Source organism: Aphis gossypii, unplaced genomic scaffold (genome assembly GCF_020184175.1).
Source record: "Aphis gossypii isolate Hap1 unplaced genomic scaffold, ASM2018417v2 Contig00275, whole genome shotgun sequence".
Classification (NCBI taxonomy): domain Eukaryota; kingdom Metazoa; phylum Arthropoda; class Insecta; order Hemiptera; family Aphididae; genus Aphis; species Aphis gossypii.
The window spans coordinates 88581-103813 of NW_026083050.1; the positions used below are offsets into that span (position 1 = coordinate 88581).

A 15233-nucleotide genomic window follows, 5' to 3' on the forward strand; every position below is an offset into this window, starting at 1 on the left:
TGTATTTACAAATAATCCTAGGAAAAATTTTTATTTTTGCAATTTTTTAAAATCTCCTATTAACATATTTTTTCCAAAATATATTTTATGTGGTTAAAATTAACATTTTATTTTAATGGAAAATGTTTCAAATGTGAAAGATAAATTATGACTTTTTTATTAGCAAAATAAAAAATATAACTGTGTATTTACACATAATCCTATGAAAAAATTTTTATTTTTGCAATTTTTTAAAATCTCCTATTATCATATTTTTTCCAAACTATATTTTATGTAGGTAAAATTAATATTTTATTTTAATGGCAAATGTTTCAAATGTGTTATATAAATTATGATTTTCTTATTAGCAAAATAAAATGTATTATGGTGTATTTACAAATAATCCTAAGAAAAAATTTTTATTTTTGCAATTTTTTAATATCTCCTTTTAACATATTTTTTCCAAACTATATTTTATGTGGTTAAAATTAACATTTTATTTTAATGGAAAATGTTTCAAATGTGTTATTTAAATTATGACTTTCTTATTAGCAAAATAAAAAATATAACAGTGTATTTACATATAATCCTAAGAAAAAATTTTTATTTTTGCAATTTTTTAAAATCTTCTATTAACATGTTTTTTCCAAACTATATTTTATGTAGGTAAAATTAATATTTTATTTTAATGGCAAATGTTTCAAATGTGTTTTATAAATTATGACTTTCTTATTAGCAAAATAAAAAATAGAATGGTGTATTTGTTCATAATCACATAAACAATTTTTACGTTTGCAATTTTTTAAAATCTCCTATTAACATATTTTTTCCAAATTATATTTTATGTGGGTAAAATTAACATTTTATTTTAATGGAAAATGTTTCAAATGTGTAAGATATTTTATGACTTTTTTATTAGCAAAATAAAAAGTATTTTGGTGTATTTACAAATAATCCTAAGAAAAAATTTTATTTTTGCAATTTTTTAAAATCTCCTTTTAACATATTTTTTCCAAACTATATTTTATGTGGTTAAAATTAACATTTTATTTTAATGGAAAATGTTTCAAATGTGAAAGATAAATTATGACTTTTTTATTAGCAAAATAAAAAATATAACAGTGTATTTACACATAATCCAATGAAAAAAATTTTATTTTTGCAATTTTTTATAATCTCCTATTAACATATTTTTTCCAAACTATATTTTATGTTGTTAAAATTAACATTTTATTTTAATGGAAAATGTTTCAAATGTGTTATTTAAATTATGACTTTTTTATTAGCAAAATAAAAAATATAACGGTGTATTTACACATAATCCAATGAAAAAAATTTTATTTTTGCAATTTTTTATAATCTCCTATTAACATATTTTTTCCAAACTATATTTTATGTTGTTAAAATTAACATTTTATTTTAATGGAAAATGTTTCAAATGTGTTATTTAAATTATGACTTTTTTATTAGCAAAATAAAAAATATAACGGTGTATTTACACATAATCCAATGAAAAAATGTTTATTTTTGCAATTTTTAAAATCTCCTATTAACATATTTTTTCCAAACTATATTTTATGTGGGTAAAATTGACATTTTATTTTAATGGAAAATGTTTCAAATGTGTTATTTAAATTATGATATTTTTATTAGCAAAATAAAAAATATAACAGTGTATTTACACATAATCCAATGAAAAAATTTTTATTTTTGCAATTTTTTTAAATCTTCTATTAACATATTTTTTCCAAACTATTTTTTATGTAGGTAAAATTAACATTTTATTATAATAGCAAATGTTTCAAATGTGTAAGATAAATTATGACTTTCTTATTAGCAAAATAAAAAATAGAATGGTGTATTTGTTCATAATCACATAAACAATTTTTACGTTTGCAATTTTTTAAAATCTCCTATTAACTTATTTTTTCCAAACTATATTTTATGTGGTTAAAATTTACATTTTATTTTAATGGCAAATGTTTCAAGCAGTGGCGTTCGCAGGATTTTTCAATGGGGGGGGCTCGAAAATAAATAATTACTCAGTTGTCACTGGTTTATAAGTTTGAATAATAAAGTGCATTTATATTTCTTAATTAAATTAAGCATAAAATAGACAAAAAAAAAATGTATGAAAAAAGAACTAACAAAAAATATAATAACAAAAGTAATGAGCAATAAAATATATTTTTATTTGGTCCAGTCTGCTAATTGTAGTCGTTTCGGTGATGTTTTTGAAAATTGTTGTATAATTTCCAATTCGGTTATATTTTCTTTTTTATTTATATTTGCTAAAGCTAATCCATTAAGACGTTCTTCTGTCATGGTTGATCTTAAGTAGGATTTCAAACGTTTCAATGTTGAAAATGTTCTTTCTGGTGTAGCAGAAGTAATTGGCAAAGTGGCAAATAGTCTTAACAGCACCTGGATGTTTGGTAATAGATTTGTACAGTGAGGTAGTGTATCAATAACTGATTGTGGTTTGTCATCATTATTATACCACTGACATCTCCACATATGTAGTTCAGCTCTAAGACATGAACTATCACTATATTTAAGATCTTTATCATAAATCATAGCTGCCTTTAAAATAGAGTCATCATCATAAAAACTAAAATTTGATGGAATCAGTCCTTCCAGAGGCATAACATCAGATAGTCTATCATCAAATCGTGTATGCAAAGCTTGAATTATATAATCAAGAAATGGCAAATACACTTTAATTTTAAAATATGTTTCTGGATCGGTTACATTTATATTGACTCGATGAGTTTGTCATCCACAAACTCATGGCATACTTATTTCGACATCAACTTTTGCTGCAAATTCAACGATATCTTTAAACATTTTTTTAAAATTAACATCTGCATTTTCTCGAAGTTCCTCTAATGCGCATCGAATTACCATTATATCAGACAATGCCTTTGACAAATCTTGCTGCTTACTTTGCAATGATATACTAAGTTGCAATGTATATGAAAAACCAGTAACAGTGACTTCAAGTGACACTAAAAAATCACTTTTCATAATAGAATTTAAGTACAATGTGGCTTTGCAAGAAGTTTCAAGATTAGTATCATTCTGTAGATCTTCAAGTGCATGAACCAAGTATATGTATAAACTCTTAAATGTTATTAGAGCATCATGACGTTCCACCCACCGAGTTTCACACAGTTTCTTTAATTTCATTTTTTTACTTTGTTCAGAATTACTAGTTGTGTCCGCTTCAATAACTGACTTAAGTTTATCAGCTCTTTTTGCAGATGCACTAAAAAAAGTAGCAACACAAGACACAATTCCCAACATATTTTTAATAGATGGAACATTACAAGCTTTAGACAGACAAAGGTTTAATGAATGGCTGAAACAATGTGTGTAGAAAGCAAGTGGTTGGTCATTTTGAATTAGAGCTTGAGCACCATTATTTTTCCCCGACATATTTGCACCACCATCATATCCCTGCCCTCTGAGGTTATTTATACTTAAGCCAATATCTTTAAGCTTATCTAAAATTGAATTTTTTATTGTTAAACCTGTTGTTGAGTTCATTTCAACAAAACCTACAAAATCTTCTCGTATAATCCAGCAAGATGTATCTACATATCTTATACACACAGTCATTTGTTCAATTGTACTAATATCTGTCGTTTCATCCACCAGTATTGAAAAAAATTTACATTTTTTGATTCGTTCTACTATTTTTCCTACTATCACATCTCCAACCGCAACTATGATTTCATTTTGTATTCTAGAACTGATCATTGTACAATTTTTTGGTGAAGTTTCAATGTGGTTCAGAAGTGCTGTATCACCAGATTCAACTCGAAACGAAAGAAGTGCACGAAAAACTCCTTGTTCGCCATTCAAACAACTACTTCTAATTTCACTTGATGACAACAAACCAGATTCTCTATGCCCACGTAATGGCAAATTATTTCTTGCACAAAATAGAATTGTTTTTATAATTGGTACAATCCTCTTTCGATTGCTATCAATTACTTGTTGTTTATGTTTATCAAGAAGAACGTCAACAGCTTTACTACCTCCACTTTCATAATTTATTAAAAAGTCATTTGCTCTTGTACTGACAGAAGATGGTATTCCTTTTTTTCATGGTTTTTGAATTCATTAATGGCATCTTTAAATTTCACCATGGGTTCAGTAACCAATTTTCCCAAACGCTGAAATATAATATAATATGTTGTACGTTTTAATATTTAATTTTCTAAATTACCATATTTATTGAACAAGCTTTATTTATTATTTTAATATTTTAAATGAGGATTATCTAAATAACTATATAAAAAAAATGGTATTTGATAGTGTTAAAAACCATAGTTATTAAGTAAAAGTTGCATGCATTATTTACCTGATTTGCTATTCCACCACCAGAAAAAGCAAACAATATACATTGTTTACAGTATGCGCCTTCTTTTTGATGACTATAGGCTAGCCAAGGAAATGTTGTTAAATATTTGTACTGAAACTTCCTTTTTTGCTTTCCTTCTATCTTCTCTGGAAATGCAAAATCAGGTGGAGGTACCCAAGCAAGCTTTAAGCATTTAGCAATTTCAGATTGTTTCAGTCTTTGGTTTGATAAAAAGCAAGCAATATCATTTGTATAAATTTGTGAAGACTAAAAGCAAATATCAAGAATAATTTAATAGTAATTAAGGATATTGTAAGGAAATAAGAAATTCTATTGAGTATTAACTGTATTTATTTAAATAGTTTGGTAATTATAGTACCAATGTACTATTAAAAAAAAAAAAAACTAATAAGCAGTAACCCATTAATATTTATAGCAATAAGCCAATAATTAAATGAATATTAATTAAATGTTATCATAATAGTATAATACATAAGACTAATCTTAGCTACCTATATGGCTATATATCTATAAATATATTTGTGTATTTGCATAAGTAGCATTATTAATTTTCCCACTGTAACTAAGGATTACAGGTTATTTTAATCAATGTATGATTTAATAACTATTTAATGAAGAAGTCATAGGTAGTAATCATACATTATAATAAATAATATTTAACAATTAACAATCAAATTATTAATTAATACATACCAAATTAATAGAGGTAGATGTAGAATCAGTTGTAGATGTGTTGTGTGCCACATGATTAGACATAGATTTAGAATCATTATAGTTATCTTCAGCAGTAGACACAGAATTAATGCAATCATCCTATAATTGTTATAATAAAAGTTCATATTTGTTTAATTGTTTAAATATATAAATTACATTACTTACAGTTTTTTTTTTCTTCGAACTGAAAATCGAAAACAAACTTGTCCTTTTTTCTGACATAATGAGAAATTTAAAAAATGAAATGGTATTGTCAAATCTATACAACTTACACTTCAAAACGATTACAAAAAACGTTTACAAAATACCTCGACAGTAGACACACAAGAGAAAAAATCGGATTGCTGTGCAAAAAAAATTACATAACCAAAAATATTTCTATAAAGCTATATTATATTATATTATAAGATTATAATTATTATATTATAATTTATATATAACTCGGGCATCGGAATAACGTACGATTGGATAGACGGTTATTGTTGCTAACATCAGTTCAATTTTTATCATAGATTATAGATTTATATGGACTGTGGCACGGCTAAAAATAGTATCTTCAATCGTGTTTACTGACTATGGAATATTGGAATGTATAAAAATATTATCTATGAACCTTATAGGAGTTTAGTCAGTTTATGACAATATGGTCTGCATTGTTTCCATAAATAGGTAAACACACGATTTAAGAAACTATATTGTCTATATTAAATCGAGGTAAATATAAAAACAAAACACAATAATACGATAATACGGGCAATGGGGGGGGCTTCAGCCCGTTAGCCCCCCCCCCCCCTGCGGACGCCACTGGTTTCAAGTGTGTAAGATAAATTATGACTTTTTTATTAGCAAAATAAAAAAGCGGGCAAGTGTGTACCGCTCTGCTGTACATTAGGTGCCGTATGGATCATTATTATATATTATAGGAGTGTTAAATTTGAATCCAATGATAGTTATCATTGTATACGAAAAACGATTCTGAACGAAGATGATTTGTCAGCCTAGGATATAATTTCTAGTGGTTGGTGAAAAAGGTGGTTTATGTTTTAATGGCCTGAATGCAACAAAATTTAAGTTCTTTTATAATAATTGTAAGCTTAACTAATGAAAAACCTTGTATTAAATTTTCAACTCTTAGCTACTTATACAAAAATTTTTATGAAATATATCTACAAAATAATTTCCAAGTATTCATAGTTTTGACGAATTTTTGTCAATATTTGAACTTCAAATGCTAATAAAAAAAAATTGTGCCTATGTATTCTTATAATTTTTTAATCACTATAATAATAACTTATGAAGAATTTGCATTAAATTTTCAAGTATTTTGATAGGGCCAAAAAGATTTTATCGACACATAAAAAAACAATTTTCAGAAAAATTGAAAATTTCAGTTGTTTATAAATAGCTCAAAAAAAGTCAAAATATTTTGAAAATTAAATCACGTAAAGAAAACGTGAATTTTAATAACTGGTAAAATTTTTAAGTATCTACGACTTATACTTTTTGAATAATAACAAATATTTAAAATCGTTTGAGGATAAATCGTTATCGTTACACTATTTCGTTAAAATTTAAAATTCAAACGCACTTAAAATTTTTCCTATAATGATGCTTCGAGTTTTCTCTATAGATACTTGAAGGTAAACTTATGGAAAACTTAGTGTTGTATTTTTAATCCTTAGTTATAAACACAAAAAATTTTATGATTTTTCAACTTCAAATAATTTCCAAATATTCATGCTTTTGACGAATTTTTGTAAATATTTGAACTTCAAATGCTATTAAAAAAAAATTGTGCCTATGTATTCTTATAATTTTTTAATCACTATAAGAATAACTTATGAGGAACATTGTATTAAATTTTCAAGTATTTTGATAGGGCCAAAAAAATTTTATCGACACTTCAAAAATATTTTTTCAGAAAAATTGAAAATTTCAATTGTCTATAAATAGCTAAAAAAAAGTCAAAATATTTTGAAATTTAAATCACGTAAAGAAAACGCGAATCTTAATAACTGGTAAAATTTTCAAGTATCTACGACTTATACTTTTTGAATAATAACAAATATCAAAAATCGTTTGAGGCTAAACTGTTATTTAACGCGGTTTTGTAAAAATTTAAATTTCAAACACTCATAAAAATTTTTTGTCTGAATCCGGTAGAGTTTTTTTTACAGATATTTGAAGAAAAATGTATGGAGAACCTTGTACCAAATTTTCAAAACTTAGTTATAAAATAAAAAAATTTTATGATTTTTCAACTTCAAAATTACTTGCAAATTTTCGCGTTTTCGACAGATTTCGTAAAAATTTGAACTAAAAACGCTTATAAAAAAAAATTGTGACTAACGATTTTTAAATTTTTTTAGCTACATTAAAAACAACTCATAAGAAACCTTGTATTAAATTTTCAAAACTTTTTGGTCATCCAAAAAATTTTTATCGACACTTTAAAAAAATTTCTCAAAAAAATCGAAAATTTCAGTGGTCTATAAATAACTCAAAAAAAGTCAAAATTTTTTGAAAATTTAACTATATACGGATACCACTGACATTAACATTTGGTGAAAATTTCAAGTATTTTCAGTGATTAGTTTTTGAATTACAACCATAAAAAAAATTCGATTTGGTCGAAAACTGGTTTTGCGTAAAAATTGCCGTTTTTCCGTCATTTTTTTTTTGTTTTTCTCGATTTTTTAGAAAACTGTTGGAAAATGATAACCTACCTCTAGAATGCAACAAGGATATTCACTTTTACATCGGAAACCACCCCCATTGTTTGAAATTGGAGCATTATTTCGACTAGTTATGCTGTACACAGACACAAAAAAAAAAAAAAAAAAAAACACACAAATCAATACATTCATCACTTCGTTCAGAATCTAAAATATAACAGTGTATTTACACATAATCCAATGAAAAAATTTTTATTTTTGCAATTTTTTAAAATCTCCTATTAACATATTTTTTCCAAACTATATTTTATGTGGGTATAATTGACATTTTATTTTAATGGAAAATGTTTCAAGTGTGTAAGATAAATTATGACTTTTTTATTAGCAAAATAAAAAATATAACAGTGTATTTACACATAATCTTATAAAAAAATTTTTATTTTTGCAATTTTTCAAAATCTCCTATTAACATATTTTTTCCAAACTATATTTTATGTAGGTAAAATTAATATTTTATTATTATGGCAAATGTTTCATATGTGTTATATAAATTATGACTTTCTTATTAGCAAAATAAAAAATATAATGGTGTATTTATTCATGATCACATAAAAATTTTTATTTTTCCAATTTTTTAAAATCTCCTATTAACATATTTTTCCAAACTATATTTTATGTGGTTAAAATTAACATTTTATTTTAATGGAAAATGTTTCAAATGTGAAAGATAAATTATGACTTTCTTATTAGCAAAATAAAAAATATAACAGTGTATTTACACATAATCCTAAGAAAAAATTTTTATTTTTGCAATTTTTTAAAAACTCCTATTAACATGTTTTTTCCAAACTATATTTTATGTGGTTAAAATTAACATTTTATTTTAATGGAAAATGTTTCAAATGTGAAAGATAAATTAATGACTTTTTTATTAGCAAAATAAAAAATATAACAGTGTATTTACACATAATCCTATGAAAAAATTTTTATTTTTGCAATTTTTTAAAATCTCCTATTATCATATTTTTTCCAAACTATATTTTATGTAGGTAAAATTAATATTTTATTTTAATGGCAAATGTTTCAAATGTGTTATATAAATTATGACTTTCTTATTCGCAAAATAAAAAGTATTATGGTGTATTTACAAATAATCCTAGAAAAAATTTTTATTTTTGCAATTTTTTAAAATCTCCTATTAACATATTTTTTCCAAATTATATTTTATGTGGGTAAAATTAACATTTTATTTTAATGGAAAATGTTTCAAATGTGTAAGATATTTTATGACTTTTTTATTAGCAAAATAAAAAGTATTATGGTGTATTTACAAATAATCCTAAGAAAAAATTTTATTTTTGCAATTTTTTAAAATCTCCTTTTAACATATTTTTTCCAAACTATATTTTATGTGGTTAAAATTAACATTTTATTTTAATGGAAAATGTTTCAAATGTGTTATTTAAATTATGACTTTCTTATTAGCAAAATAAAAAATATAACAGTGTATTTACACATAATCCTAAGAAAAAATTTTTATTTTTGCAATTTTTTAAAATCTCCTATTAACATATTTTTTCCAAAATATATTTTATGTGGTTAAAATTAACATTTTATTTTATGGAAATGTTTCAAATGTGTAAGATAAATTATGACTTTTTTATTAGCAAAATAAAAAATATAACGGTGTATTTACACATAATCCTATGAAAAAATTTTTATTTTTGCAATTTTTTTAAATCTTCTATTAACATATTTTTTCCAAACTATTTTTTGTAGTAAAATTAACATTTTATAATAATAGCAATATTTCAAATGTGTCAAATTAATAATTACTATTTTATTAGCAAAATAAAAAGTATTACGGTGTATTTACACATAATCCTAAGAAAAAACTTTTATTTTTGAAATTTTAATAATCTCCTATTAACATATTTTTTCCAAACTATATGTTATGTGGTTAAAATTACATTTTATTTTAATGGAAATGTTTCAAATGTGAAGATAAATTATGACTTTCTTATTAGCAAAATAAAAAATATAACAGTGTATTTACACAAATCCTAAGAAAAAATTTTTATTTTTGCAATTTTTTAAAATCTCCTATTAACATATTTTTTCCAAAATATATTTTATGTGGTTAAAATTAACATTTTATTTTATTGAAATTTTCAAACAAATGTGAAGATAATTATGACTTTTTTATTAGCAAAATAAAAAATAACTGTGTATTACACATAATCCTATGAAAAAATTTTTATTTTTGCAATTTTTTAAAATCTCCTATTATCATATTTTTTCCAAACTATATTTTATGTAGGTAAAATTAATATTTTATTTTAATGGCAAATGTTTCAAATGTTTTATATAAATTATGACTTTCTTATTAGCAAAATAAAATGTATTATGGTGTATTTACAAATAATCCTAAGAAAAAATTTTTATTTTTGCAATTTTTTAATATCTCCTTTTAACATATTTTTTCCAAACTATATTTTATGTGGTTAAAATTAACATTTTATTTTAATGGAAATGTTTCAAATGTGTTATTTAAATTATGACTTTCTTATTAGCAAAATAAAAAATATAACAGTGTATTTACATATAATCCTAAGAAAAAATTTTTATTTTTGCAATTTTTTAAAATCTTCTATTAACATGTTTTTTCCAAACTATATTTTATGTAGGTAAAATTAATATTTTATTTTAATGGCAAATGTTTCAAATGTGTTATATAAATTATGACTTTCTTATTAGCAAAATAAAAAGTATTATGGTGTATTTACAAATAATCCTAGGAAAAATTTTTATTTTTGCAATTTTTTAAAATCTCCTATTAACATATTTTTTCCAAATTATATTTTATGTGGGTAAAATTAACATTTTATTTAAATGGAAAATGTTTCAAATGTGTAAGATATTTTATGACTTTTTTATTAGCAAAATAAAAAGTATTTTGGTGTATTTACAAATAATCCTAAGAAAAAATTTTATTTTTGCAATTTTTTAAAATCTCCTATTATCATATTTTTTCCAAACTATATTTTATGTAGGTAAAATTAATATTTTATTTTAATGGCAAATGTTTCAAATGTGTTATATAAATTATGACTTTCTTATTCGCAAAATAAAAAGTATTATGGTGTATTTACAAATAATCCTAGGAAAAAATTTTTATTTTTGCAATTTTTTAAAATCCCCTATTAACATATTTTTTCCAAATTATATTTTATGTGGGTAAAATTAACATTTTATTTTAATGGAAAATGTTTCAAATGTGTAAGATATTTTATGACTTTTTTATTAGCAAAATAAAAAGTATTATGGTGTATTTACAAATAATCCTAAGAAAAAATTTTATTTTTGCAATTTTTTAAAATCTCCTTTTAACATATTTTTTCCAAACTATATTTTATGTGGTTAAAATTAACATTTTATTTTAATGGAAAATGTTTCAAATGTGTTATATAAATTATGACTTTCTTATTAGCAAAATAAAAAATATAATGGTGTATTTATTCATGATCACATAAAAATTTTTATTTTTCCAATTTTTTAAAATATCCTATAACCATATTTTTTCCAAACTATCTTTTATGTGGTTAAAATTAACATTTTATTTTAATGGAAAATGTTTCAAATGTGAAAGATAAATTATGACTTTTTTATTAGCAAAATAAAAAATATAACTGTGTATTTACACATAATCCTATGAAAAAATTTTTATTTTTGCAATTTTTTAAAATCTCCTATTATCATATTTTTTCCAAACTATATTTTATGTAGGTAAAATTAATATTTTATTTTAATGGCAAATGTTTCAAATGTGTTATATAAATTATGACTTTTTTTTAGCAAAAAAAAAAATATAACAATGTATTTTCACATAATCTATGAAAAAATTTTATTTTTGCAATTTTTTAAAATCTCCTATTAACATATTTTTTCCAAATTATATTTTATGTGTAAAAATTAACATTTTATTTTAATGGAAAATGTTTCAAATGTGTAAGATATTTTATGACTTTTTTATTAGCAAAATAAAAAGTATTTTGGTGTATTTACAAATAATCCTAAGAAAAAATTTTATTTTTGCAATTTTTTAAAATCTCCTTTTAACATATTTTTTCCAAACTATATTTTATGTGGTTAAAATTAACATTTTATTTTAATGGAAAATGTTTCAAATGTGAAAGATAAATTATGACTTTTTTATTAGCAAAATAAAAAATATAACTGTGTATTTACACATAATCCTATGAAAAAATTTTTATTTTTGCAATTTTTTAAAATCTCCTATTATCATATTTTTTCCAAACTATATTTTATGTAGGTAAAATTAATATTTTATTTTAATGGCAAATGTTTCAAATGTGTTATATAAATTATGACTTTTTTATTAGCAAAATAAAAAGTATTTTGGTGTATTTACAAATAATCCTAAGAAAAAATTTTATTTTTGCAATTTTTTAAAATCTCCTTTTAACATATTTTTTCCAAACTATATTTTATGTGGTTAAAATTAACATTTTATTTTAATGGAAAATGTTTCAAATGTGAAAGATAAATTATGACTTTTTTAGTAGCAAAATAAAAAATATAACTGTGTATTTTCACATAATCTTATGAAAAAATTTTTATTTTTGCAATCTTTTAAAATCTCCTATTAACATATGTTGCCACGGCTCATCGTTATCGTTATTATGCGATATGCATAAAACACGGCGGCGACTAGTCTGTATCTCTCTCCTTTTCTTCGGCACCAACCATAACTCGTTAGGTATTTATATTATATTATTACGTGAATTAAGTTATCATTAGTGTTATCGTTTTCACTTGTCGTAATAATGTTTTGTTTTAATGTCATGTGTTAATATTTTGTTGTGATTATGCGGCCAACGCCCTTTTGTTATCAATTTTGTTTTGTATAGATATATGTCCGATATACAATACGTTATAGTCTTTTGTTTTGAATAAGTATCGTTAATTTTTTATTATAATATGTATGTTTATGTTTAATTGTGCTATTAAAGCATTGTCGTCGTTAATCTCGTTGCCACTGCGGCATATATTATATATATTCATTATTTTGTATCGACCAAGTCATTGCGACAAGAAACGGTCAGTTGTTATTATAATAAACTATACACCGTGCAACTATTCACGTGAGTGTGTTTATTTGTCTGGTTGTATTAATACCGTATATTGGTCTACACTAACTCTTCGTTGAGACTTGAGACAACGTTGGCCGATACGAGTCAATTGCCCGAGATTGGGATTGGTGCTACATTGAGTGCGTAAGACCGCCAGCACCCACCGGGGTGTGTGAGAGGCCGCCAAGGTCTTCAAGTCTGTCCGCCGTCGGTGGTCTCGTGAAGTCATCATCCACATCGTCCACATCATCCACATTCCACATCATCATCATCGTAATTTTAAGTTTAGAGATTAAGTATTGCCCAAGCTGTGTGAGCTCGGTGGTCATTGCACCAAACCGATTCCGACCACCGAGACCCACCCATTATAAATAAACTCATCTTCCTCATTCCCGTGTATAAATTCAACTTCCTTAGTCCCTTAATTGTAAGTTATTTTGGTCTCCTCGTATCTACGTCGTCGTTCTTGTGTCTTGTGTTGCCTACTTCATCAGTTCTCAGAAGTCGAACATTTGGTTGCCTATGTTAAACATACCAGGCATTATCGCCGCAGCGTAGCAAGCCCATAGGGCAACAACATATTTTTTCCAAACTATTTTTTATGTAGGTAAAATTAACATTTTATAATAATAGCAAATATTTCAAATGTGTCAAATTAATAATTACTATTTTATTAGCAAAATAAAAAGTATTACGGGTGTATTTACACATAATCCTAAGAAAAAACTTTTATTTTTGAAATTTTTAATAATCTCCTATTAACATATTTTTTCCAAACTATATGTTATGTGGTTAAAATTAACATTTTATTTTAATGGAAAATGTTTCAAATGTGAAAGATATTTTATGACTTTTTTATTAGCAAAATAAAAAGTATTATGGTGTATTTACAAATAATCTAAGAAAAAATTTTATTTTTGCCATTTTTTAAAATCTCCTTTTAAAATTTTTTCCAAACTATATTTTATGTGGTTAAAATTAACATTTTATTTTAATGGAAAATGTTTCAAATGTGAAAGATAAATTATGACTTTTTTATTAGCAAAATAAAAAATATAACTGTGTATTTACACATAATCCTATGAAAAAATTTTATTTTTGCAATTTTTTAAAATCTCCTATTATCATATTTTTTCCAACTATATTTTATGTAGGTAAAATTAATATTTTATTTTAATGGCAAATGTTTCAAATGTGTTATATAAATTATGACTTTTTTATTAGCAAAATAAAAAATATAACAGTGTATTTACACATAATCTTATGAAAAAATTTTTATTTTTGCAATCTTTTAAAATCTCCTATTAACATATGTTGCCACGGCTCATCGTTATCGTTATTATGCGATATGCATAACAACACGGCGGCGACTAGTCTGTATCTCTCTCCCTTTTCTTCGTCACCAACCATAACTCGTTAGGTATTTATATTATATTATTACGTGAATTAAGTTATCATTAGTGTTATCGTTTTCACTTGTCGTAATAATTGTTTTGTTTTAATGTCATGTGTTCAATATTTTTGTTGTGATTATGCGGCCAACGCCCTTTTGTTATCAATTTTGTTTTGTATAGATATATGTCCGATATACAATACGTTATAGTCTTTTGTTTTGAATAAGTATCGTTAATTTTTTATTATAATATGTATGTTTATGTTTAATTGTGCTATTAAAGCATTGTCGTCGTTAATCTCGTTGCCACTGCGGCATATATATATATATATATCATTATTTTGTATCGACCAAGTCATTGCGACAAGAAACGGTCAGTTGTTATTATAATAAACTATACACCGTGCAACTATTCACGTGAGTTGTTTTATTTGTCTGGTTGTATTAATACCGTATATTGGTCTACACTAACTCTTCGTTGAGACTTGAGACAACGTTGGCCGATACGAGTCAATTGCCCGAGATTGGGATTGGTGCTACATTGAGTGCGTAAGACCGCCAGCACCCACCGGGGTGTGTGAGAGGCCGCCAAGGTCTTCAAGTCTGTCCGCCGTCGGTGGTCTCGTGAAGTCATCATCCACATCGTCCACATCATCCACATCATCATCATCGTAATTTTAAGTTTAGAGATTAAGTATTGCCCAAGCTGTGTGAGCTCGGTGGTCATTGCACCAAACCGATTCCGACCACCGAGACCCACCCATTATAAATAAACTCATCTTCCTCATTCCCGTGTATAAATTCAACTTCCTTAGTCCCTTAATTGTAAGTTATTTTGGTCTCCTCGTATCTACGTCGTCGTTCTTGTGTCTTGTGTTGCCTACTTCATCAGTTCTCAGAAGTCGAACATTTGGTTGCCTATGTTAAAC

General features: G+C 24.5%; 1 protein-coding gene across 1 annotated transcript; it reads right to left on the minus strand.

Moving 5' to 3' along the window:
- Positions 1–2169: 2169 nt before the first annotated feature.
- LOC126553593 (52 kDa repressor of the inhibitor of the protein kinase-like) lies at positions 2170–14974 on the minus strand. The gene is made up of 6 exons (XM_050208736.1): positions 14777–14974; positions 5063–5182; positions 4349–4615; positions 4069–4160; positions 2778–4027; positions 2170–2663 (listed from the first exon to the last, which is right to left on the minus strand). The coding sequence occupies exons 1-6, from the start codon at positions 14972–14974 to the stop codon at positions 2170–2172; spliced, it is 2421 nt and encodes an 806-aa protein (XP_050064693.1).
- Between the last annotated feature and the right edge of the window lie 259 nt (positions 14975–15233).

What these genes read in the sequence shown, in the direction of transcription:
- LOC126553593 (XM_050208736.1), bottom strand. Translation starts at nt 14,974, where the DNA reads ATGATGATGATGTGGATGATGTGGACGATGTGGATGATGACTTCACGA. An exon ending in GTCTCAAGTCTCAACGAAGA is followed by an intron (nt 5,183 to 14,776) that starts GTTAGTGTAGAC and finishes TAACAATTATAG; the next exon opens with GATGATTGCATTAATTCTGT. An exon ending in AAAAGTTGATGTCGAAATAA is followed by an intron (nt 2,664 to 2,777) that starts GTATGCCATGAG and finishes ATATAATTCAAG; the next exon opens with CTTTGCATACACGATTTGAT.